Source organism: Scyliorhinus canicula, chromosome 8, assembly GCF_902713615.1.
Source record: "Scyliorhinus canicula chromosome 8, sScyCan1.1, whole genome shotgun sequence".
Lineage (NCBI taxonomy): Eukaryota > Metazoa > Chordata > Chondrichthyes > Carcharhiniformes > Scyliorhinidae > Scyliorhinus > Scyliorhinus canicula.
The window spans coordinates 67729255-67756644 of NC_052153.1; the positions used below are offsets into that span (position 1 = coordinate 67729255).

At 43.1% G+C, this 27390-nt stretch overlaps 1 protein-coding gene across 1 annotated transcript in view; it reads right to left on the bottom strand.

The window, feature by feature from the left end:
* The window catches only part of LOC119970306 (fibrillin-2), a 433007-nt gene that overhangs the window by 117368 nt on the left and 288249 nt on the right, over positions 1 to 27390 (bottom strand). Inside the window, exons 22-32 of the mRNA XM_038804706.1 lie at positions 26190 to 26240; positions 22426 to 22551; positions 20115 to 20342; positions 15622 to 15747; positions 14883 to 15011; positions 12710 to 12835; positions 12438 to 12563; positions 8424 to 8546; positions 7969 to 8094; positions 7620 to 7745; positions 4621 to 4743 (exon numbers count right to left, since the gene is read on the bottom strand). Coding sequence (XP_038660634.1) covers positions 4621 to 4743; positions 7620 to 7745; positions 7969 to 8094; positions 8424 to 8546; positions 12438 to 12563; positions 12710 to 12835; positions 14883 to 15011; positions 15622 to 15747; positions 20115 to 20342; positions 22426 to 22551; positions 26190 to 26240 — 1410 coding nt within the window. The remainder of the gene's footprint in view (positions 1 to 4620; positions 4744 to 7619; positions 7746 to 7968; positions 8095 to 8423; positions 8547 to 12437; positions 12564 to 12709; positions 12836 to 14882; positions 15012 to 15621; positions 15748 to 20114; positions 20343 to 22425; positions 22552 to 26189; positions 26241 to 27390) is intronic.

Consider the following 27390-nt stretch of genomic DNA (forward strand, 5'->3'; position numbering starts at 1 on the left):
TAATTTACAGCTGGCAGTGCCTGAGTTATGATGATCCATAAACCATCATCTGGATGCCTAGAAATATTCCATATTTAAGGGCATGGGTGAGGCGAGGTAGTTGTGAGAAAATTCATTATATGTGCTCCCAGCACCTAAAGTTCTGTACTTAGAATTCTTAAGACAGAGGTGAGGAGGAATTTCCTCTCAGAGGGTAGTGTATCTGTGGAATTCTTTACCACAGAGGACTCAATAGGCTTGCTCATTAAGTTTGTTCAAAGATGAGATAGGTTTTTAATCAGTAAGGGTATCAAGGGTTAGAGGGATAAGGCGGGAAAGTGTAGTCAAGGGTCATCTTATCAGGTCAATCACAATTTCATTTAATGACAGAGCAGACTCAATTGGCCAACTTCTGCTTCTATGTGTTCTGGTATTATGGACAGAACATATCATCCAATAGTTTCTACACTGCATAAATGATGTGGTACCAACTGTAAACTGTCCAGACTTTCAGACAGCACAATGAGGAAAGGATTTGCAAAGTATTTAATTATTTTTTCAATTGGACAGACACATGCAAATTAGATCCAATACTTACATAAGTATACCATAAAACATATTTTTTCAGAAAGTGCACTTATTGGATCGCAGTTTGCAAAGTCTGTTCAGATTTGCTGGGGTAATAGAGGTAGCCTCGCACCATTGTTCATCAAAAGCGGGTTTAAAAGCTGGTATGAAAAGCTCGATGAACAGAGAAAAACCTGCTGTAACTTATTAAGCTGTGTCTCCCAGGGGCACACTGCTCTAAAGCCAAAGCCAATCCCGCAGGAATGCAAGAAAACTTAACACTAGTTCTGAATGTGTGCCAGTGTGCATGGTTCTTCCATGCTGCTTCAAATCATGTTGTGTGCTTTGATTTTGTTCTGACATTACTTGGAAATCTTTACAATGCTTTACTTTGTCATTCCATCAATCAGATTGTGTCACTCCTGCTCCCAAAACCCTTGTTCTTTGAAAAAGTAATTCCTGGAATTGTGACAATTATTAATTATTAACTACAATTATTAACTAAAGTTACTCTTTGCTAATATTTTACAATATTGTTTAATCCTTGGAGTAGAACCTGTTGATGAAATTCATTAGGAAATATACATTTTAATTACTGATTTGGATTGTACTCTATGTAATTTCATCACGGAATCATGAGCAAATAAAACACAAGACAAGCTTAGTTTTCTCAAGAGATAACAATAGAATTGACAATTAGAATTATCACATGAGTCTCTACCCACAGATATTTATGTGTGGTTAAAAGTTAAACCTAGTTATTGCAAAGTTATTCTGTCTGGTCACAGGAGGAATTCATAAGATCCATTACTTTGCAAAGCTGATCCTATCACAAAGGTCTACAGGGAATAAACAAATCCTCAAAGCTAGCTGCGGTGAAAAGAACTTCAAAGGAAGGAAGCTTTTATCTATTCAGATGAGTTTTGTAGCTTCAGTAATTCAGTTCTTTCTGTGGTGCTGTAGAAATTGAACCAGTAAAAATAGCACCATTGGTGGTATTTCTAAAGGCTATTGGAAAACAATTTTCTACAACGGCTAATATTGAGTCATGATTTTCCATGAAGTGCTGGAGTCACGAGTTCCCAAAATCCTATTGATAATTACTCTCAGGTCTCCCGTTACAAATTACACTTCTTTTTTCCCTTCCTTAACTTTAGATTCAGTCTATTAGTCCCTCAAACTTTCATAGTGATACCACGCCACCACTTTCTAGTTTTAGAAATCTGCCGCAAAATATATTTTTTACTTGCGTCTCCCTATCTCTGTAACTTGCTCCAACTGTGCATCTCTCCAATAAACCTGTGTTCCTCCACTTTGTGCTTCTTGCCTATCTTCAACTTGTTTTACCCCACCGTTTGTGGATGTGTCTTCAGTTGCCTGGGTCCCAGAGGCAAAATTTTCTCCTTAAACCTCTCTTTCTCGTTCCTCTTAAAGGTGTTCCTTCAAACACATCTCTTTGACCAATCACGATTTCTAATACCTCCTTTTTAAGCTTCTGTGTCAAACTTTGTATAGCTGTGCTTCTTTAACGCACCTTGGGTTAGCTTTTTCTGTATTACCAGTGTTATATAATGTCACTCATTACTGTCTATATTAACTCTTCTCACCATTAGAATGCTTCAAAATATACTGAAAGCGGCTAGGACTGATGGGAAAACAAAATCATGGCAGATACTGTAATTTCCAGAAAAAGCAGTTTGCAGCAGTTAATTGCAGCTTAACAATCATTTTTGTGCTTCTGGCCAGAATGCCGCTGTTTCGCCTTCAGAGAGAGGTGAGATAGTTATTAGGATCACTTCCGGTATAATGAGTTTCAATCTCTCTCTTTTATGATAGTTTATGTTGGGGAGCCAGCCCATCTACACTTACCCTGTTTTTGTTGATTACAAGGGATCTGTAACAATGAGCTGTAAAGTTATAAAGAAATCCAATTTAAAATATAAGATATCACAACAGTTTTTCTGACTGTAATTTCTCCCATATAGCATTTACCTCAGAGTACACAATTGCAATTTTTGTTTTGTCAAAGCACTACTCATTCAAGTTATTTCCATGTAGGCTTCATCTTTATAAACACATCCTTCCATTATCACTTGTTGGTTCCTACAACACACAAGTCTTTACCCACAGATGTGAAAAGAACAAAGAACAAAGAAAAGTACAGCACAGGAACAGGCCCTTCGGCCCTCCAAGCCTGCGCCAACCATGCTGCCTGTCTAAACTAAAATCTTCTACAATTCCTGGGTCTGTATCTCTCTATTCCCATCCTATTCATGTATTTGGCAAGATGCCCCTTAAATGTCACTATCGTCCCTGTTTCCACCACCTCCTCTAGCAGCGAGTACCAGGCACCCACTACCCTCTGTGTAAAAACACTTGCCTCGTACATCTCCTCTAAACCTTGCTCCTCGCACCTAAAACCTATGCCCCCTAGTAATTGACCCCTCTACCCTGGGAAAAAGTCTCCTGCTACCCCTCTACCCTGGGAAAAAGTACCCTGGGAAAAAGGAACCTTCTTGTTTCTTTGGGGAACTGCCTTCTTCTGCTTCTTTGACAGCCTTGACTGGGGAGGCGGCTGGAGGAGCCGTTTCGGCGGCTGCACTATCGCTCATGGAATTGCAGCATCTGGAATATGAATAGAAACCTTGGCAGAACGTTCACCTTCACCACTTGGACCCTCCCTGCCAGAGTCAGGAGCAGCGTATCCCACCTCTTCAGATCCTCCTTAACCTTCTCCACCAGCTTTGTAAAATCCATTTATGCAGCATCGCCCACTCTCCTGTTACATGAATCCCCAGATACCTAAACCTATCTCTGGCTACTTTGAATGGTAGCCCCACTAGATTGTCTCTCCGACCCAATTTGTTCACCGGGAACACTTCATTTTGCCCGACGTTCAACTTATATCCTGAGAATGCCCCAAACTTCCCTAATAGGCCTATAATCCTCCCCATGCTCCCTCATAAACCCTACATCATCCCAATTCGGTGCGTATACAGTCACCAACAGCATTGGCGTCCCCTCCAATACCCCACTCACCATCCTATATCTCTCCTCACTTCCTTTGCACTTTCAAACTCCGTCTTCTTGCTCATCAAGGTGGCCACCCCCCGCGACTCTGATTCAAACCCTGACTGAAAAACCTGACCCACCATCCATTTTTCAATCTAACCTGGTAATCCAATCTGTTTGCTCAAATATTTATTCTTATGGCTAAAATGGATTTTCTGCTGAACTTAAAAAAGACTGCTGCGACACGTCACATGACCCAAGGTCTGGTCCTTTGTTCTGAGAACTACCAACCAGGAGTTATAAGAACAAAATAATTTCTCTCTCCGCCTGTGGAATCTCACATCTCATTGCTACAGATCCCTTGTAATCAACAAAAGCAGGGTAAGTGCAGAAGGGCTGGTTCCCCAACATGAACTACCATATACTGAGAGAGGATGAAGATCATTATATCATTATCCTGGAAGAGATACTAATAACCACCTCATCTCTCTCTGAAAGAGAAACAGTGGAATTCTGGCCAGAAGCATAGAAATTGATTGTTAAGCAGCAAATAACCATTATTGGGCCATGTCACATGACCCAAGCCTCTAGCAGCCCCCCCCCCCCCCCCAGTACCTACTTCATCTGCGTTATCAGTACCAACTGTAAAACGAATACTACAACTACAGTTTTCAGTCAACTTAACTCAAGTTCCTAAGTGAGAGAATGCCTCATTGGACTCTGACTCTGGGAACCACAGGAACTAATGTCCATTTCAATGGTACTTGTCCTGTTACCAACCATAGGTGTGAAACTTTTTTTCTATCTTTCCTTTACTTTGTGTGCGTGTGTGTGTAGTGGAGTGGGAAGTGTGTAAAACCCTAGGGCTTTTGAATATAAAACCTGAGTTAACGTGGGTTGCTATGGCTTAATAGTAACCAATGTGTTGGGAAAACACGCCACCACATATTTTAAAAAATAATTTGAAACACCTTCTGCTTTATGGACAGGTGGAGAGAGGATGTAAGTACAGTTTGCCTGTCTCTCCCCTGTCCGCAACATGCTCAATAACGAAGCACTCACCTACACATACGGTTCCATCGCCAACCCATCCCTCACGGCAGCTGCATTGGAAGCTTCCAGGAATATTGACACATGAAGCGTGCATATCACAGTTGTGGGCTCCAATTTCACACTCATCAACATCTAAAAGGTTACAAACAAAGTAGTAACAGAAGATACATTTCGAAGTTAACACTAATTTGGGATGATATATCCTGTTAGATAAAGCCACTCAGCCCAAAATATTGAAAAAACTGTGCTGTTGATTGATAAGCTGTTCTGTAGGATTAAATATTTCACACAAATTATTGATTGAACTCCAGACTACTCTTTGGTGAAGTTACAATCATCCAATGCTCCCTTGTGTGCATTTCACACAACAGAAAGGTGAAATGCTTGTGCGATTGTGAACAACTTTCTCGGTATTTCGCAGTGCGAATTCCTGTCAGATTCACTCATTTCAGCTCACTTGGGCGTGTACTGTATTTGTAAATCCTGTACAATAGCCAGCTTTTTCTCTGATATTATATAGAGAAGGAATATCTTAATTGATTACAGAAAAGCTAGTCTCTTATATCAACAAAACATACATGTGTTGGCATTCATGCTTCAGTCACCAAAATAATTGTGAGGTTGAATTCTTTTTCTGGGTTTTATTACTTTTTTCCCAGTGAGCTCTTCCTTTCATCACTGGTCTCTCTACAGCGACCAGACCTGAGAGGCTACAATGGATAACCTGCTCTCAAAATGTCTCCCTGCCAGTGATTTTTGTAATTAACCATTGAAAATTAAATCAAAGCAGCCGTTCAATTTTCCGTCTCACTATTCAAAATGCTTGGGACCACTTCACAATATTATTGCAGGAATCAGGAGATTGTCCTTTTGAGAATGACAAACTCAAATCAAATTCTACCCAATACATAGTGTAGCCTCTCTTATAAGGACATAAGAATTAAGAGCAGAAATAGGCCATTTGGCCCCCATTCAATAAGGGGCGGAATTCTCCCATCTGAAGGCAGAGTGTTGACGCCATCGTAAAAACTGGAGAGTTTAACGACGGCATCATTGGACCGCTATGTGTAGCGATTCTCTGCCCTACACTCACCCAGGTTAGGATAGAATATTCCATTACACTCTCGGCTTGTGGACTGAATTTGGCGAGTCAGGTGAGTTAATCACTACAGGAAACCTAGCCTCTGATCTGCTCTGGTTGCCACCGTATTTATATGGTTAGCCCCATTCAGTTTCTGGTCAATAGTCACTCCGAGGATGTCGATAGTGGGGGACTCAGCGATGGTAATGCCGTTGAATGTCAAGGGGTGACAATTAGATTCTCACTTGTTGAAGATAGCTATTGCTTGGCACTTATTTGGTGCAAATGTTACTTGCCACTTGTCTGCTCAAGCCTGGATATTGGCATGGACTGCTTCAGTATCTGAGGAGTGGCGAATGGTGCTGAAAAGTGTGCAATCATCAGCAAACATCCCCACTTCTCACCTTATGATGGAAGGTTATTGATGATGCAGCTGAAGATCATGGGGCGGGATTCTCCCGTACCGGGCGGGGCGGGGGGTCCCAGCAGGAGGGAGTGGTGGGAACCACTCCGGCGTCGGCCAGCCCCAAAGGTGCGGAGGCCCTTCTGCGCCGGTAGGTATGGCGCCAAGCCCTTCCGCGCTGGTCTACACGGCGCCAAACACTCCGGCGCCGGCCTAGCCCCCCTGTAGGTGTGGAGGATTACGCACCTTTGGGGCGGCCCGATGCCAGAGTGGTTCACGCCACCCCTCGGCGCCGGAGTGGTCCGCCCCGCAAGTTCGCGGAGAACCCCGCCCCTCCTCTTATTGTTCTAAATACTAGAGATTTATATGCCTAGTCCACTCAATCTCTCAAAGAACAATTCCCTCATCCCATGGATACAGAAAGCAGGAAATTATATCCTAATTCTAGCCTCATATCTGTCATGGGAAATTATTAGAATCCATTTATAAGGGGATTATATAAGGATGCTTAGAAAATCATAATGGGATCAGGCAGAGACAACATGGTTTTGTGAAAGGGAAATTGCGTTGAACAAACTTATTAGAGTTCTTTGAGGAAGGAACAAACAAGGTGGATAAAGGAGGACCTAATAATGTGACGTATTTGGATTTCCAAATGACATCTTGTAAGGTGCCATATAAAAGGTTATTGCAAAAGGTAAGAGCACATTGTGCAACCAATTAGCATGGATAGAAGATTGATTAGCTAATAGGAAAGCTGAGTGTCAGGATAAATGGGTCTTTTTCTGGTTGGAAAGGTGTGACGAGTGCAACACCACAAGCTTACTTATCCACCTAACTTTGAATCTTCTTCAATCCTGGATACATAACATTCTTTTTTTTAAATTTAGAGTACCCAATTATTTTTCCAACTCAGGGGTAATTTAGTGTGGGTAATTCACCTAGCCTGCACATCTTTTTGGGTTGTGGGGATGAGACCCTCGCAGGTATGGGGAGAATGTGCAAACTCCTCACAGACCATGACCCGGGGCCGAGATCGAGCCTGGGTCCACAGCACCGTGAGGCATCAGTGCTAACCACTACGCCACCATGCCGATACATAACATTCTTAACAGGCAAATATTTATTGCACATACCTGTAATGAAATTCAGTTCCTTGGGTTAAACTTTACATTTAAGTTGACCATTTTATCTCTGCATTAACTAACACATTTATAACTTATCAAATTTGCAATAACAGTGCAGCAATAATTACCGAGTAACGCATTGGGTATATTTCTGAGTGCTTACAAGTGGTGAAGAATTTCACCCGCTGCTGGTACTTAGCAGGATATTGTGGAAGTGCGGCCTTAATTTTTCAAAATGCACTGTCAGAGGAGAAGTTTCCAGCATCACTGTGTACTCACAAAATTGTACCCAATTAACTATATTTTATATTTAAAATCATATTATTTACCACCCTCAAAGGAAAGAAGAAACATTTTTCAATGAGATTCACATCTTCCAGTAATGGGTTAGCCCTACCTGAACATCCAGTTGTTCCCTTCTTCACAGAATATCCCAGTTGGCAATGGCAGATGAAGGAACCCTTGGTATTTTCACAATCGCCATAGAGACAGATGTTAGAATTCAAGTCACATTCATTCACATCTGCAATGACATAACTTTAGGTCATTTTCAACAGCATTTATATTTAAGTTTGTAAAGCCCATTTCTGCTGCACAACAACCATTCTAGATGTATATAAACCTGATAAAATTCACTTACTTTGTGTTAAACGTACACAAAATATTATCAATTATGAAAAAAGCAAAACCTGGTTGATCATCAAGGTAAACAATTATTGCTATGCCATAATTATCTTGGCCTTTACCAATGCACGTCCTCATGTCCATAGAAGACATGAATCCATCAAAGCACAGGCAACGGTACTCCCCAGGGATGTTCGTGCATTGCCCACCATCACAGATATCAGGATTTTCCTCACATTCATCAATGTCTGGTGAAACAAGACAAGGTACAAAACGAATGAAAGTCAGGATTTCAAATACTCTTTCCTCTTAAACTGTTAAGTAGCCATAATCTCAGTAAACTCTATTGCACAATAAATTGTGTATGATTATTATTTCTCAGATATTATTGTGTTCACTGGTGACTGTCGAGATGGTATAGGAACCTTGATGATTATTATTACTTAATTAGGGACATCTTACAGGTTAACAGCAGATACCATCTGCAACAATAATTGAAATGGTTGATCTGAATTATTTTTAAACTCCAAACACTTGATGTTGTGGTAGCATTAAAAATAATCCTTTCTCAGCTTACCTGCACAGGTTCTCTTATCAGGCATAAGAGCATAGCCTTCAATGCAACTGCATTCATAGCTGCCTTCTGAATTGGTACAGTGTGTGTCACAGCCTCCATTCATGATGGTACATTCGTCAATATCTGAAATATGAAATGGGTGGTGCAAAAAAATCCCAGTTAAACTTAAAATTTCTCATGATGACATGCATAAAAGTAGATATTCTGACTGCAATTTAATACATAGTTTATTTCATTGCGGAACTTAAGGGGTAAGTCGCAGTGTGTTGTACATCATCAAGTTTGAAAAGAACAGGGGGCTGAAATTTCTCAGTGATTTTCCTGGTCTTCTGCCATAACTTTAGCAGGAAGCCAAAGTTTTGCGATGGAATGGGTGAAGCCCAGGAAATCCACTCCCTAAAAGAGATGATGAGGTTGGGTGGTTTCAAGCTTATACTTTAAAAGATTGTAAACTGATGGAGTGGGAAGGAGACCGAAGAGTGGGTGTTAAGTAATTCAAGGTAAAGGTCCTGGGGAAATTTGGCATTAGCGTAGGAAGTGATGTAATTCAACATTGTGAGAGGTAGAGGAGAGGGTGAACCACAGGGATGGACAGCAGGATAAATAAAGGGAGGGAAACTAGGCTTGTGAGTTTCTCAACAAAGGGCTGTGAATATCAGGACTGTCTTCCTTAATCATAGAAAGGAGAGACATTAATAAAGGTACGTCATTCTACGGATGCCAATAGACAAACTTACAGGAAAATCAGGTGGTATACTGAATCAGCAACTATTTATTATATACTTTCAACAGACAGTTCCTGATCAATAGGAATTCATTCTAGTTATGTGTGGGAGTTGCGGGGTGGAGGTTTGTGAGGGGGGGGGGGGGGGGGGGGGTGAGAACAAGCATGCACAATGGGCTCCCACAGTACTCCCCTTATTAAGAAGTAGTCGGCCAGTACACAGGATAAGAATCCTCACAATGGTACACAGCCTCACTGCACCATCATAAGTTCCAACAAGAGGCCTTAAAGGGCAAAAGTACCCCGATCAAAGTTGATGTTCCACGGTCTTATCTGAGACTGGGCCTTCAGCAGGTAAGTGCTGGAGGCAGAAATGAGGATGAGGAGATCCATCAAGATCCTCTTCCTCCATAGGATATGTTAGGGACATTATTGACAGTTCCCAAGCATACTGTAACTTCCTTTATGATGTCCCCAGGATGCAGTGGTAATATTAGTTAAACCTCATGCTGGAAATGAACTGGAACTAGTCAACTGGTGGGTTGGGGAGCAAGAGAGATAATTCCAAACTAGCTACATTCAGGATGACCAGGCTCACCATTTTGCTCAGAGAGATTGCAGTTGTATTTGGTTCTGCGATATACACAAGCACATCTCTCAATCCCACATTGAAACAAAGTACTGTGCCAACCATTGCTTACGGTACGGTAGGGGCGGCACGGTAACACAGTGGTTAGCACAGTTGCTTCACAGCTCCCGGGTCCGATTCCCGTCTTGGGTCACTGTCTGTGCAGAGTCTGCACATTCTCCACGTGTCTGCGTGGGTTTCTTCCCAAAGCCCAAAGATGTGCAGGTTAGGTGGATTGGCCATGCTAAATTGCCCTTAGGCTAGGTGGGGTTACTGGGTTATGGGGAAAGGGTGGAGGTGTGGGCTTAAGTAGGGTGCTCTTTCCAAGAGTCGGTGCAGACTCAATGGCCTCCTTCTGCACTGTTGATTCTATGATTCCGGTAAGCCTCATGGTTACCTCCTCCTCACTGCCTCATGGCCACTGCCTCTCTCCCTCTCCAGGTTGCAGCTTCCACCTTCATTTAGCTGCTGCCTAGCTCCATTACCTGATGGCAGCCTTACCTGGCGCCACCTCCTACCCATTCCTGGACACTATCTCTCACCCTCTCTCAGGCACTCTACCTCCCTCCCAGTGGCTCCACCTCCTCTTCTGCTTATCCCCCTTCCTCCCAATCCTAACAATGGCTCCAAAATCATGTTGTCTTCACCAGTGAGTAGATTGGGGATACTGGCAGGTATCTACAGTTCACCTGTATGATATACATGAAACCTGAAGTCCTATAACTGTTCTACTGAAGAGACTATTTCATGTGCCTGGTCCACACTGTCATCCCAGTGCCAACCAATTTCTAGGCAGAGGACTGGTGCTGGAAGACGGATAAAAGCCAGATTTGGCACCAACAACTTTCTAACACAACAAATGGGGACAGGAAGGTGAGTCTGCTGTGACTTACGTCTGTCCTCAGAAGTCATTTCACTGAGGACTGGTGAAGAAAAACAAAAGCTTGAAATTTGAAGCAAAGCTGTAACATTAAACCTGTTTAGCCTGATGATCTGTATCCCAGAGTACTTAAGGAGGTGGCCCTAGAAATAATGGATACACTGGTGGTCATTTTCCAGCAGTTTATAGACTCTGGAAGTGTTCCCCCGGATTGGAGGGAAGCGAATGTAACCCCACTTTTAAAAAAAGGAGGGAAAGAGAAAAGGGGGAATTATCGACCGGTTAACCTGATATTGGTGGTGGGGAAAATGCTGGAGTCAATTATTAAGGATGAAATAACTGAGCATTTGGGAAATAGGGACAGGATTGGTCTATGTCAGCATAGGTTCAATAAAGGGAAATCATGCTTGATAAATCTACTGGAATTTTTTGAGGATGTGACCAGTACAGTAGACAATGGTGAACCAGTGGATGTTGTGTATCTAGACTTTCAAAAGGCTTTTGACAAGGTCCCATGCAAGAGACTAGTGAGCACAATTAAATCTCATGGGTATTGGGGGTAATGTATTGACGTGGATAGAGAACTGGTTCGCCGGCAGGAAGCAGAGAATGGGAATAAACGGGTCCTTTACAGAATAGTAGGTAGTGATTAGTGGGGTACCGCAGGATTTAGTGCTGGGACCCCAGCTGTTCACAATATACTTTAATGATTTGGACAAAGGAATTTCATGCAATATCTCCAAATTTGAAGATGACACTAAGCTGGGAGGCAGTGTGTGCTGTGGGGAGGATGCAAAGAGGCTGCAGGGTGACTTGGATAGGCTGGCTGAGTGGGCAAATACATGATAAATACAATATAATGTGGGTAAATATGAGGTTATCCACTTTGGTGGCAAAAAACAAGAAGGCAGATTATTATCTGAATGGTGGCAGTTTAGGAAAAAGGGAATGCAACGAGAGCTGGGTGTCATGGTGGAACAGTCGCTGAAGGTTGGTATGCAGGTACAGCAGGTGGTGAGGAAAGCTAATGGCGTGCTGGCCTTCATAGCGAGAGGATTTGAGTAGGGATGTCTTGCTGAAGTTATACAGGGCCTTGGTGAGGCCACACCTTGAGCACTGTGTGCAGTTTTGGTCTCCTCGTTTGAGGAAGGACATTCTTGATATCGAGGGTGTCTAGGGAAGGTTCACCAGCCTAATTCCCGGGATGGCAAGACTGACATATGTAGAAAGACTGGATAGAGTGGGCTTGTACTCACTGGGATTGGAGTAGAAGAATGAGGGGGGGATCTCATAGAAACGTATAAAATCCTGATGGGACTGGACAGGCTAGATGCAGGAAGAATGTTCCCGATGTTGGGGACATCCAGAACTAGGGGTCACAGACTAAGAATAAAGGGTAAGCCATTATGGACTGAGATGAGGAAGAACTTCTTCTCTCAGAGAGTTGTGAACTTGTGGAATTCTCCACTACAGGAAGCTGCTGGGGCCAGTTTGTTGGATATATTTACGAGGGAGCTGGACGTAGGATCAAGGGGTATGGAGAGAAAGCGGGAATGGGATATTGAACTTGCATGATCAGCCATGAGCATATTGAATGGTGGTGCAGACTTGAGGGGCCGTATGGCCTACACCTGCAACTATTTTCTATATTTGTATGTTTCCAAACTATAATTCATTCTGCATTTACAAAGCAATTGATATGACAATAAAAACCTAGATATCCACACAGTGAGTAAGAAAATAATGCTGGAACTCAACTATATATACTTCAATGAATCTTACCAACGCAGCCTTGCCTGTCAGGAGTAGCCTGGTATCCAGAGTTGCAAGCACACTGATAAGTTCCAATCATATTGACACACTTGCCATTTCTGCACAGGTTGTCACTGAGGGAGCACTCATTGATATCTGAAGAAGACAGAAAGAAAGATGAAAACTTCACATATTGGAGAAAGCAGTTTATGGGTTAATGACAAAAAAAATGAATGACTTAAAATAAATAGCCGGTAATGTGTAGTTAAATCATCTCTAGTTAGTAACCTGGTTTCTCTTACCAACACAGGCACTGCCATCTGGAGTAAGTGCATGTCCTGGGGGGCATATACACTTGTAGCTGCCCTCTGTGTTTATACAAGTTCCACCTCGGCACAGAAGAGGATTCCTCTCACATTCATCAATATCTGCAGGGAGAAAGCAAAAATAACAAGGATATTTGCTTGTGATGATAAAGCAGTTGAATCAAATATATAGCACCATCAGAATAAGGTAGGTTCTTGATATTACCAAAATTTGTCGACATGCTTATTAAAACCCCTATCCTCCAATATCTGACTACAGGTCCAAAAACCAAAAATCAGCTGCTCTTTCACATCTGTGTGTAAATACTAACAATGAAATATTGCACCTGGATGCCCTTCTATAGATATTGAAGGACAGAATATTGTGGAGTTTATTTATTGCATTCCTTTTCCTCATTTTACGATGTATTTTTATTTTCTTCCCCCGTTCCCTCTCAACATTCATTTTCCCTTTTAATGATCTAGCTGACCCAAAATTTATTATCATGGTTAAAACTGTCCAAACCAAACTACTAAGAAAACCACTTGGACATGATTTAACTCCCAGAAACAGAGTCCCGGTTTTGGCGCGTATAACGGGGTGATTCTCGGCACTGCCGACACCAAGAACGGCCCCGCTAACAAATGGGACTCCGTTTTTTTTTGCCTTGGTAAGGAACACCCCGTTGAGGCCGCACTTACCTCACTTCCTGAACTGATGAGCTCAGCTTGTCAATGCAGAAAGAGATCAGGACGGCATTTTAATCTCTGGACCCCCCCCCCCCCCCCCCCCCCCCCCCGGACTCCCCACCATGGCCACCGAATCCCTCCAACAACCCAACTTATCTCTTATGGGATCCTCGAGTCCCCCTTCACCTCATCTCAAGCGCAAGGCACCCCTGAGTCCAATCCCTGGCAAGGGCAAACTGGCACCTGGGTACTGCCAGCCTGTAACCCTGGCAGTGCCACTGCCTGGGTGCCCAGCTGGCAAAGCCAAAATGCTAGGCTGGCAGTGCCAAAGTTCCCATGTACCAGCGTGAGTGCCAGGCTGCCCGGAGCTCAACCACCCCGGGGCCTCCAACGGCCTTGGGGACACCCCAGCTGCCATTATGCCATTATGTTTGTGTGCTAAATGGCGGCATGGCGAGTTCTCCAAGTGCGGGCTCACTTAAATATGTAAACCTGGATCTCGCCCAGTGAGGACGATATGCAGATCGCGACGTCTTGTTAGATCGCACGAGGCATTCCGAGCGTCACAAATCTCGCGAGAGGCATCTCACAAGATTTAACACCCTTGTCACCTCACCATGTCCAGTGCGATGAGGTTGTTCGATCGCACCCAGAGTTTCTGTGTACCTGAAATGAAGTATCTGCTCTCAGGGACATACAGCACTGGGAGGAGAGGGACAAGCTGTTTTCAAGCCTCAGACTACAATATGATTTGAGTAACCTCACAGCCTGCTTGATATCTTTACCTATTGGTATGGATCAGATTGTGAATTGATCATATGAGGAATGCAGCTAAATTAAGACCTTTTAAAAATGTAACCTGGTATCAGAAAAAAATTAGCTGCAACTCATGTTTTAGACCAGTGGCATAATTACTACTAGAAAACAAGTAACATATGGTTATTAACTTTCTCAATGGTGATTACCCATGTGACTCTAAAATGTTTGCTTCATTCTCAAAAACAGCAGCAGTGTTTTGCAATTTCGGTTGAACAAAAGGCTAGACAAGAGAATTAAAATTCTGTTGTTGGGATAAATCTTAAAGTAGTGTAACATCTCCACCTCAGTTTTTGAAAATGAATCAAATGTTATATTTGTAGATTCCGCCATGTCGTTCCTTAATTGAGCCAAAAGTAGGCAGTTTGCACTCTGGTGACTGTCTATGTGAACCTTCAGCTTGGTTTAAGGGACTAACCAAAGCTTTGCAGGCAAAGATTTGCCTGCTGATTTTTCTTCCCGTCCTGTGAGGAATTAACGAGTATTAATTTGGTCCCTTTCCTGATTATATAGTACTCTCCCAATTTGTTTACATCTGTTGGTTGGCTTTTCTATTTCAGAAAGCCATGCAACTGAAAATAATTCCAAAAATGGTGCTGTACTATTCATTTTACTGGATGCCTTCAGAGGCATATAATGTCGTACATTAAGTGAAAATACTTACCCATGCAATTTTTCATCATCATAAATCCACTCTCGAATCCTTCAAAACACTCACACTCAAAGCTACCAGGCGTATTGACACAAGTTCCGTTTCCACAGAGGTCAGGAGAGATGTGGCATTCATCAATGTCTTGTTAAAGGGGGAAAAACAGATTTCAATGGTGAAGTATTCTGAAGGAAGTAAAAAGATTTCTATGAATTTGTTTTGTCTACTCTGTGCTTTCCAGTGCTTCTATGGCTTCCCATTAGTGCCAGACGTGTAGTCATTGCCATTGATGACCCACAAACATACAAAATATATGCACATATAAAATAACAAGTCGGCCATTTGGCCCCTTGAGCCTGCTCCATTTTATTTTCTGGACCAAACTCTTACCCATGGACAAAAATGTAATGGTCCGCTGACGTGATGACCTCTTTCTATTTTTGATTCTGATTCCAATTTAGCTCAGTGGGCTAGACCACTGGTTTGTGATGCAGAATAAGGCCAGCAGCGCGGGTTCCATTCCCGTACCAGCTTATCTGAACAGGTGCCAGAATGTGGCGACTAGGGGCTTTTCACAGAAAATTCATACTTGTGACAATAAAAGCTTATTATTATTACAATTTCAAGTTTCCCTCCATGGGACCAATAGGATTCCAATCCAGTGTCCCTTTTATTTTCAGTTACGTGTGTCATGTTTATCCTTAATGTACAGTTGATGCCATTGGTACTGCCCATTTGGGTCAAGGTGTCTTACCTGTGCAGTTTCGTTCCTCCATATCCAGGGCAAATCCACTGTCACACCGACACCTAAAGCTGCCAATAGTGTTCCTGCATTTCCCATTACTGCAAAGGTTTTGAAACACTTTACATTCATTGACGTCTGAAAAGCCAGTAAAACAACAGTTATCACAGCATCACAAAGGTTTTGATACACTATTAAACTCACAGGTTGCCCATTTAATTTTGCAAAGAAATATTTCGCAATATGAGTTAATCAACATTTCTGCGATCTCATCAAATAGAAGTTTTAGGGGAGTAAAGTTTGGGGTGCATGGGGATAAAATTACCAGGATATTTTGTTCTAGGAGGCAGTCACAACTCTGGGGCCAGGTAGTTCAGATTTTGTTTGTGGTCAGTTCAGGAGGGCATATCTGCAAGTGAGGCATGTTTAGCCTTGCAATTGTACAACAGGCCCAAGGTTCTTGCAGCTTGTGTGGACGAGTGCATGGCCTTAAGGGTGCATCAGCAAACTGACTATGGCATGGTGGTGTAGGGAACCATTCAAGTGGGAGGAATGAAAAGGAATGTAGTTGTAGCAGGGGACAGTATAGCTAGGAAAGTATACATGGTTCCCTGCAGCCAAGGGTCCTGTGCTGCCTGGTTGGTGCCTAGGTTAAAGACATCTCCTCAGGACTGGAGAGGAACTTGGAGTTTTGGGGTGAGGGGGGAGGATCCATTTGCTGTAGTTGATATGGGCACCAACGACATAGGTGGCACTAAGAAAGAGTTTCTGCTCATGTACTCTAAGCAACTGAAAGATAAGGCAGAACCACAAAGGTAATAACCTCTGGATTACCTGCGCAACAAGCAAATTAGCAATCGGTATATAAGGCCATTGCTCAAAGACTGGTATGGGAGTTGTGCGTTGCGATTCATGGCACAGTAGTAAAAGAGGGAGTTGTAGTATTGGGATGGTCTTCACCTGAACTGCTCTGAGGCCAGTTCCTTGGTGAGTCGTACAACTAGGGTTGTAGAATGGTCTTTAAACTAAAAGGTGTGGGGATGGCTGAGTTCGCATGAGGGAAGTTTTCTAAAGTTAGAGAGAAAGGACAATGCAGTTCAGGGTAGCAATAAAGTCACCTTAATCCAAGATGACTATAGGCTACTTTCGCCTTTGAGGGGGGGGGGGGGGGGGGGGGGGGGGGGGGGGGGGAGCTAACTGGTGGTGATTTAACCTGAGGTGCAGGAATTGAACCTACATTGTTGGCCTTGCTCTGAACCGGCTTTCCAGCCAACTGAGTTAAACCACCACAGGGTAATGGCAACGACACAGTTCATAAGAGTGCACTAGCAAGTGTGGTCAGAGTTGGGAAAAATAGCTTTAAACTACAAACAGTGGGAGAGGAGGATTCAAGTGAAGGGAGATTTAAAAATCCAAAGGTAAATTTGAGGCAATAGAAAAGTATAGTGATTTGGATGAAGCCAAGCTGAGTGGAATAGGAAGAGACAGAGTTTAATGGCAATAATGTATCAGACAGTAAGGTCCACAAAGGGAATAGCAGCAAAAAAAAAAAACCTAATTTTATCTGAATGCTTAAAGCATCCACAATAAGATGGATGTATTAGGGGCAGAAATAAAGATAAATGGTTTTGGTCGAATTGCCATTACAAGACATGGTTACAAGGAAACTGAGGTTGGGTAATGAATGTTCCAGAGTGCACAGCATTTTGACAAGACAGGCAGAAGGAAAAAGGAGAAGTGATAACCCTGATAATAAAGGACGACATAAGGACATCAGTGAGAAAGGATCTTGGTTCAAAAATCAGGAAGTAGAATCAGAATGGGTGGAGATTAGGATTAGCAACAATTAGAAAATGCTGCGAGTAATTTATAGGCCCCTCCCCAAATAGTTATTACACCATTGGGCTGGCCATTAAACTAAAAATTATTGGAGTTTGCTACAAAGGCAATGTAATAATTGTGGGGGACTTTAATCTTCACTTAGGACCAATCAAATGGCAATAGTGGTCTGGAATATGAGCTTGTAGAAAGTTTTTGTGACAGTTTTCTGGACCATTATGTTGGTAACCCAACTTGGGCAAAGCTATTTTAGATCTAGTGCTGTGCAATGAGGCAGGCTTAATTAATGTCATAATTAAAGATCCATTGGGAAATCATGATCATAATACAATTGAATTCCACACTGCGTTTGAAAATTACATACTTCAAACACAAACATGAATCTTAAACTCAAACAAGGCCAATTACATAGCTATGAGGAAGGAGCAGGTAGACTGGATAAAAAAGCCTAAAAGACATGTCGGTACATAGAAAGTGAGAAACATTTACAGAAACCATTCAAAATGTTTACCAAGAACATATTCAATTGAGAGAGCAAACATTCAATGAGAAAGAACTCATTAGTTTACTCAGGAGTTTAAGGGTAGCACTAAATTAAAAGAGTCTTATAATCCTGCAAAAGTAGCAGTAAATCTGAGGACTGGGAGTGTTTTAGGAATTAGTAAAGGCCACCATAAAGGGAAAAAATAAAATGAGAGCAGACTAAACGGGAATATAAAAACAGATTCTAAGAAATCGTACAAGTCCGTAGAAAGAGAGTAGCTAATGTAAATGCTGACCCCCTCAGGAGATAAATTACCATCTGGAATGAAGAAATGGCAGACACCGAACAAATATTTTGTGTCTGCCTTCACAGTGGAAGACACAAGTTACATACCAGAAATAAAGAATGGAACTTTACCATATTTTTTCAAAGTTTCAGGCTCAGACTGAAAACTGACACATAGTTCTCCAGCTGCTTAGACCAATCTTCTCTCCAGATATTGAGCCTCTTTAAAGAAAGAAAATGAGTGGGTGTGGTGGGGTGGGGCCTGAGTGAGCCAGCACCCGACTCCGCCGGGATCGGGCCAGCTTCTTTAAAGGGCGCCCCGATCAGAACTAAAGTGGAACACCCCCTCTCCACTGAGACATACGCCCCCCCCCTCCCACCCTCAGTGCCCGTTCCTCTCTATGCCTGTATGTTCCCCCCTCACTGCCTGCTCTCCCCCCCCTCCCCCCCACCATACGTACCTGGAAATCCACCCCCACATGGTGCTTCCACGAGGGCCCGCCCCGGCAATGCCCTGTGGCATAGGTTGGCATTGTGCCATCTTGCCAGTTTCAACATATGCCAGACTATGTTCCGCTATCCATGGGGTTATGCTTACCTTTGACCCCTGGAGGGATTCTCATGACTAATTCTATTTCTAAAGCTGTTGTAAATGGTGACAATATGACGTTACATCGGCAAGGTGTGAATATTAAGTAAAGGGGGACCATGTGGCGGGGAGGGGGTGGGGGGAGAGAGGGGGCAGTGGTTTGGGTAATCATATTAAAATTCATTTAAATGTATTTAAATGAAGTTCTTGCTCTTTGTGGGCGTGAACCTCATGCCTTTACGGTGAGAGCGGGGAAAATTGGGAAACATAATCTCCCTTGGAGAACCCGATTCACTCCGGATTTTCAGCTCGCGTTGCCGTTCTCTCTGATGGTGAAAGCGGGCTGAAAATAGCTCCCAAACTCTACCCAGGGGCGACTAAAAATGCAGAAATTAAGATTATTAATATCAAGAGAGAAAAGTACTGGAGAAACCCAAGGAACAAAAATATGAGAAATCCCCAGGACCAAATGGTCTATGTTCTGGGGTTTAAAATGAGATAGCTGCAGAAATACTGAATGCGATGATTATAATTTTCCCACATTCCATAGATTCTGGCTTGGTCCTAGGAGATTTAAAGTTAGCAAACGTAACAGCTCTATTCACGAAAGAAGGGAAGGAAATAGGATGCCAGGGAACCTGGCATCAGTCATTAGGAAAATACTGGAATCTATTATTAAGTAAGTCTTAACAATGCACTTAGAAAAGGAAAGTATGAAAAAGTCAACATGGTTTTATCAAAAAGGAAATCCTGCTTGATAAATTTATTAGCGTAATTGAGGAAGTAATTGGAGGGATAGATAAAGGGGAGCCAGTAGATGTTGCATACTTGGATTTCCAAAAGGCATTAAATAAAGTGCTGCACAAAGGACTAATAAACAACATAGTGACTCATGTAGTTGGGAGTGATATATTAGCATGGATAGAGGAGTGGTTAACAGACCAGGAAGTAGAAAGCAGGAATAAATGGAGAATTGTCAAGTTGGCAGCTGTGACTAGTGGAGTGCTGCAAGGAACAGTGTAGGGTCTCAGCTATTTACAATCTATATTAATGAATTAGATGAAGAGTCAAAGTGTAAAGTATACAAGTTTCCTGATGATACAAAGATACAAAGTTAGGTGGGAATGCAACTGGTGAGGGGGACAGAAAGAGGCTGAAAAGATCTACAAATAAGTTTGACACACTGTATAAACGTCTCCTCCTCGCATTCCTGATATTCTTCTCAATGTTTTTACAATAAAATAATCCTGTTTTCTTCTTCAGAATGAATCTTCTTGTTTGTTAAGGTAAATGTGACATTCATTTTACCTTTATAGAATGGTCTGCCAGTTAGAATGTCGCCTCTGTTGGCAAACCCTGGGCCTCTGGGACAAAGCAGTTGATATTCCTTAGTCCCAGACTTGGGGCACTCATCACAATCCAATCCCCAGGCAGATCCAATCGAACAACAGCAGGCATCCATTCGAAATCTTCCAGAAACTGGTTCAGCGCATTCATCTTCGTCCCACTTGAGATAACACTGCTCAAGGCGGATATCTACAAAACATATCACATAACTGTCTGTTCTGCACTATTGTGGAATTTCCATAATGTGACAGTAATCTGGTATACTTAAAGCAAAATGATTATAGGATTTGATAGTAAATATAAAGGCAGATTTGCTTTCAATTGAGCTTGGATATCAAGAATCACCTGTTTGTGATTAATAAATGCCATATATTGAAAAGCATTAATTTTTGTTGATGCTGTTGGTTAGGCCTATATCCATGGATCACTTTTCGATTGTTTGCCATTTGAATGTGCATTGTGGAGCCTACATATCGGGCAAAATTTAACTTGGGCGATGGAGACTCGGGTAGATGGAGAGCCACTGAGAGCTCACTGTCTCTTTTGAGAAAGGCCTGTATTAAGTGCCATTTAGGCACTTAGATGGCCAGCGGTGAACCTTCCCCAGGATCAAGGGGGAGGGGGGGGGGGGGGAGGGGTGGCTGCCAGCAATGCACCCACCAGAGACCCAAGCCACAGGGGAGTGAAAGTGGGATGGGGGTCACGAATTGTTGGCTGGTGGATGGGGGAATCAGAAGAAAGGACAGTTGGGTATCTTTCTGTGAGTCCCCACTTCCCAATGCCGGAATCCTTGATCAGGCATTGAGTGCCTTCGTACATGGGCCCTCCATCCCTGGGAGCCCGTAAGCAAACATGCCAGGGTTTGCTTTTTGGGCATCCCACGTGGCAATTGTCCTGTTTGCTGTTGGTTAAATACCAGAGGTGGCAGGATAAAGCCCTTAAGTGATCCTCATGATTTTGAATACCTCTATTAAATCTCCTCTCAATCTTCTCTACTCTCAGGAAAACAGTACCAACTTCTTCAATCTATCTATGTAACTGAAGTTCCTCATCCCTGAGCCATTGTCATTAATCTTTTCTACACCCTCTCTAACACCTTCAGATCCTTCTTAAAGCTGTGGCAATGGTTTATACAAGTTTAACATAACTTCCTTACTTTTGGACATTATGCCTCTGTTGATAAAGTGTGGCATGCTGTATGCTTAGTTAACTGCCCTCTCAATTTGTTCTGCCACCTTCAATGATCTATGTATACATACATCCTTTGGCTCTTCCTGTATTTTAAATTGCTTCTCTGCTTTCTTTCACCTAAAATAATCACTTCCTTCTCTCCTTTATTTTTATCTCCCATTTGTCTGCTCATTCCACGAGCCTGTTTATGTCCTTATGAAGTTCTGCACTTCCCTAGAATTCCTGCAGTGCAAAAGGAAGCCATTCGGCCCATCAAGTCTGCACCAAATCTCCGAAAGTAACTAGATTTTTGACACCAAGGTTATCAACTCAGAAGTTAAAGCATGGAGTCTGGATACAGAATAGCCTTGATCACACTGAACTGGGGCTAAATGGGATGAATCATCAACTGTTTCTTTGCTTTCACTGTAAATTTTGGATGTAATGTGCAATATTTCATGACACATATTTGTATTTTTATATTTCAAAAAACTCAGGCTGTCCAAAGTATTTACGGCATTATTGTAGAAGTGAATACTCGAAGGCATAGTATACATCCATATCACACCCTGCCCCAGAGGCCTTGAGCTTCAAAAATAGTTGAACATTGGACAGTGAACGTGGAACATAGTGCAGAAGGAGGCCATTCTCTGTACAGTGAACATAGAACATACAGTGCAAAAGACCATTCGGTCCATCAAGTCTGCAACGACCCGCTTAAGCCCTCACTTCCAACCTATCGCCGGAACCCAATAACCCCACCTAACCTTTTCTGGACACTGAGGGCAATTTAGCATGGCCAATCCACCTAACCTGCACGTCTTTGGACTAATGGAGGGAACCGGGGCACCCGGAGGAAACCCACGCAGACACGGGGAGAACGTACAGACTCAGCACAGACAGTGACCCAAGCCGGGAATCGAACCTCGGACCCTGGCGCTGTGAAGCCACAGTGCTACCATTGTGCTACCGTGCTGCCCAAGTGCATGGACAATGTCCTATTTCTTTTTCAATTTTTGCAAATCAAAACTGATATTTTAGGAACAGATTCAATCGGAAGCTTTACTATATTAAAAGAAAACGTACATAATTTATCTCTTACCAACACAAATTCGACCTGTTCCATCTCTGGTCAGCCCTTCTGGGCACTCACATTGGAAGGATCCTTGAGTATTCACACATCGTCCATTTGGGCAAATGCCAGGAAAAACCGTGCATTCATTCACATCTATTCAAAGAGATAAAAGAAAGTGAGACTCTTTCGTCCCTACCATTGCTTTAATTAATATATTTTTTTAAATAGGCACAACGATGAAAACAAAATCAGAATTCTATCCTGTTAAGCGGAGAAAACACAATATGAAGGGCAGGATTTTACCCTGAGTCTGATATCAAGGACATTAGGAGGGGGGTGGGGGGGGGGGGGGGGGGGGGGGGGGGGTTGTCACAGTCCTACCCTGTGTGAGAAGAACAGTCACCCTGCATTGACTTTCCCCAAATTGGCTAGATTAGTGGTTAGGAGTGGGATCGCTGTCCAATTAAGGATGACAGGCAGGCTCACAGAGCTGCAGGGACAGTAGAAAGCCCTCCAACGTTGACAACTTGTAGTTCAGACGGGTCTCCATTTTGAGACGCTGCCTTTCTAACCTCTTGAACTGGGAGGGTCTTAAAACCTGCTTAGAATGCTGGTCCCTTGTCCCCGGGTCTGTTGCCGGCAGACCGCCTCCAGATGCCTGATGCCTTGTGGTGCCTGAGTTTTTTTAGTTGACCTCTGATAATACACTTAAATCACTTCAATAGGCCTTAAAAGATCCTAGAGAGTGGGCAACAACCCCAACGCCCCTCTCAATCCTGCCCCTAGGAAGTAGCCCAGAGGGGAGGGTGGGTGTGCTAACAAATTGCCAATATGGTTGTTAAAAGTTTTGACATTTGCATGCGCGCTGGATTTTGTTGGGGGAGCAGTGGGCTTGACAATGAGAGGCAAAACCAGAGCAACCCCACCTTAACCACTTGGGAGAAGAGGATAGCGGCTGGAGTTTCTCCCTGTCTTGCAGCTAATGAGCTGACTTTGCACTCATGTCCCTCTGAGCGATTGGAGGAACAGCTCCTCACCAATTCAGTCACATCCATGCATGACTTCCCTCTCATTGGTTGCCTCCATGATTGAATTTTCCCAGGTGTTTTGGGGGCGATTTTGCCTGCTGCCCTTGTGTAGCTGAAACCTATCGGACAGACGTAGTTTGCTGTACTATTTAATTTTTCAGGATATTTGCTGATTGCGTGTGAAAATGTATTTAGAAATCTGGGGCGGGATTCTCCGACCCCCCCCCGATGGGTTGGGGAATCGCCAGGGGACGGCGCAAACCCTCCGGCGCCGGCCTAGCCCCTGAAGGTGCGGACCCCCTGCCCCGTCATGCATGGGAGAATCCCGCCCCTGAAATCTGCTACTTAAGGATTAAATATTTGATGTTAAGTCCAATGGAGTTCTCAGAATCATTCAGACTGTGTTGATGGCAAACTGTATTGTGTTAATTCCATTTTGTTTCAGGATTTTTGATACTTATTGGATTCAAGTCCCATTACAGAGACTTGAATACATTGGTCAGAATTTTCCGGCCATTCTCGCTGGTGGTATCTTCCGGTCCCGAGAGTACACTCCCATCATGGGTTTCCCGGTGACAGGGGAGTGCATTCAACAGGGAACCCTGTTGACAACGGTGGGAACAGAAGACCCCACCCCTGGTCAATGGCGGGTCGACTCCGCTGCCACAAAATCCGCGTTGAGCATGGAAAATCCTGCCCATACTGTGGAATGACACTGCAGCCCTGTTCAGGAATGCCACCTTTCAATGAGATGTTAAAAGTGAGGACCTATCTTTCCTCTTAGGTGGTTATGAAAGAGCCAATGACCTTTTTTGTGGAAGAGGAGGAGGTAGTTCTCCTGGTTCCCTGGAATTTATCTCAACATTTCTCTTTCATTATTATATTCTTGATAAAGGTGGAATATTTACCTGGTCACATATCTAATTGCTTTTTGTGTGGCCTTGTTATGTGAAAGCTGGGTATTGCGTTTTTCTGTTGCAAAAGTATCTATACTTCAAAAATACTTCATCAGCTGTGAATTGTTTATAAGAACATGTATACTAACATAAGAATTAAGAGCAGGAGTAGGCAACTCAGGTTCTCCAGCCTGTTCTGACTTTGGATAAGGTCACAGCTGATATGATTGTGGTCTCTATTTTCCTCCTACACCTTTGACTTGTCAATCAAGAATCTATCTGACTCAGCCTTAAAAATATTCAATGACTCTGCCTCCACTGGTCTCTTCGGAAGGACCATCTAAAAGATAAATGAAATCTCTTCATATCTTTCTTAAATTTGGGCAGCACAGTGGCACAGGGGTTAGCACTGCTGCCTCACGGTGCGGAGGACCCGGGTACGATCCTGGCCCCGGGTCACTGTCCGAGTGGAGTTTGCACATTCTCCCGTGTCTGCGTGGGATCTCACCCCCCACAACCCTAAAATGTGCAGAGTTGGTGGATTAGCCACGCTCAATTAAAAAAATAAATATATAACTTTCTTAAATTGGAGACGCCTTAATTTTGAGCGATGTCCCCTGTTCTTGGTCTAGTCTCTCCCACAGTGGGAAACATCCTCCCTGTAGCCACTGTATCAAGTCCGCTCAAAATCTTGCATTTCAATAAGATCACCTCTCATTCTTGAAATCTCCAATGGATACAGGCCCAACTTGTTCAAACTTTCCCATAAGATCACCCCTTCATCCCAGGAATCAGCTAAATGAACCGTCTTTGAACTGCTAGTAATGCAATTATATCCTTCCTTAAGTAAGAAGACTAAAACTCTGCCCTGTATTCCAGATGTGGTCTCATTGCACAACTGTAGCAGAACATCCCTCCTTTTATATTCCACTCCCCTTGCAATAAACAACACCATTCCATTTGTCTTCCTAATCACTTGCTGCAGCTGCGTACTAACTTTGCTGATTCATGTACCAGGACACCCAGATCCCTTTGTACCACAAAGTTTTCATTCTTCCTACCAAAGTGGTCAAGTTCATATTTCCCACATTATACTCCATCTGGCAATTTGTTCCCCACTCACTTAACCTATCTAAATCACTCTGTAGACTCTTTGGCCAGAGTAGTTTTCCAGCCTCCCCCCATGGTGGGTTTTCCAGTGGCGGAGGCGGTGCGTCATTGGCTGCTGAGTCAACAGCGTTTTCCATGTCCGTCTGTCCTGTCACCGGGGAAACCATAGCAGGGGTCGACTTCGGCAGGACCGTAAGATTCCACTGGTAATAAGGGATGGAAAGTCCCATCCTTTATGTCCTCACAGTCTCCATGGTGCCATAAAAACATGAAAGGTGGTATGTAAATATAGCTTATACGCTGGAGTTTGGAAGGATGAGAGGGGACCTGATCAAGGTGTATAAAATACTTAAAGCGATTGATAAAGTAAACGTAGACCAAATGTCCCCCCTTGTGGAGCAATCTAGAATGAGAGGTCACAGATATAGGTTGAGGTGGTAGATTTGGAACTGAAATGAGGAGGAACTATTTCTCGCAGAGAGTGGTGAATTTGTGGAACTCGCTGCCCTACAGTGCGGTGGAGTCTGAATCATTAAATGGTTTCAATAAGGAGACAGATATATTTCTGATAAAAAAAACAGGTTAAAGGGAAATGGGAAATAGGTAGGGAGGTGGATTTGAGACCAGGAAGGTATTAGTCATGATCTGATTAAATGGCGGAGCAGGCTCGAAGGGCTGAATTGCCTACTTCGGCTCCTAATTCCTATGTCAGCAAGTGTTCCAGTATCCTTATAGTTGAAGGATAAAATGTTCTTACCTTCACAAGCTACGCCCTTAACTCTTGCATATCCTCTTGGACAGGTGGTATCTGGAGATAAGGATACAAGTTAAGTACAAAAGTTCCAGATTCAGTATTGTTCCAAATGTTCATCAACAGTTTAATGTTCTGACAAAACCAAAATACAGCAAGTGGTGGAAATCTGAAATAAAAATGCGAAATGCTACAAAATACTCAACAGGTTTGGCAGCAACTGTGAAGAGAGTGTTTTGGGATATTATTCAATAAACTTCCTGACAAAATTTCTCAGGTACATAAGTTAATTTGCAGCTTCTGATATTTCGCCAAGTTTTCTTGATGAGAAGCTTAAGGAATAATTCAACTGCACCTGTGAACCATTTGAAATGCTGTTGGATGTGTGGTATTATGTAAAAGGAACTACATAAATAGAAGTTGCTGCAGTACCCACACGGTACACAATTAAAAATTGGTCCACTGATGTCCTGCACTGGTTCGGCCATCTTAAATTTTAAACTGCTTGTCTGAACAGGTGGCAAGGAACCTCAGTTTTTTTAATAAACATTTTATTGAGGTTTTTTTTGGTTTTATAACAACAACACAATGTACATAAAACTATAAACATAGTGCAAAAGCTGTCTCCCTCCCTCACAGATCCCACCTTTATAAAATCTCTAAAGCTAAACTAACTCCCCCGCTTCCGCTGATGATTAATTTTGTGCGAAGAAGTCGACGAACGGTTGCCACCTCCTGGTGAACCCTAACAGTGACCCTCTCAAGGTGAACTTAATTTTCTCCAAACAGAGAAAGCTAGCCATGTCCGATAGCCAGGTCTCCAACTTTGGGGGCTTTGAGTCCCTCCAAGCTAATATTATCCGTCTCCGGGCTACCAGGGAAGCAAAGGCCAGAACGTCTGCCTTTTTCTCCTCCTGGATTCCCGGGTCTTCCGACACCCCGAAAATCGCCACCTCTGAACTCAGCACCACCTTTGTTTTTAATACCGTGGACATGACATCTGCAAACCCCAGCCAAAATCCCCTAAGCTTCGGACATGCCCAAAACATGTGGACATGGTTCGCTGGTCCTCCCGCACATTTTGCACACCTGTCTTCCATCCCAAAGAATTTGCTCATCCGGGCCACTGTCATGTGAGCCCGGTGAAAGACCGTAAATTGTATCAGGCTGAGCCTGGCACATGTTGCAGACACTTTGACTCTACTCA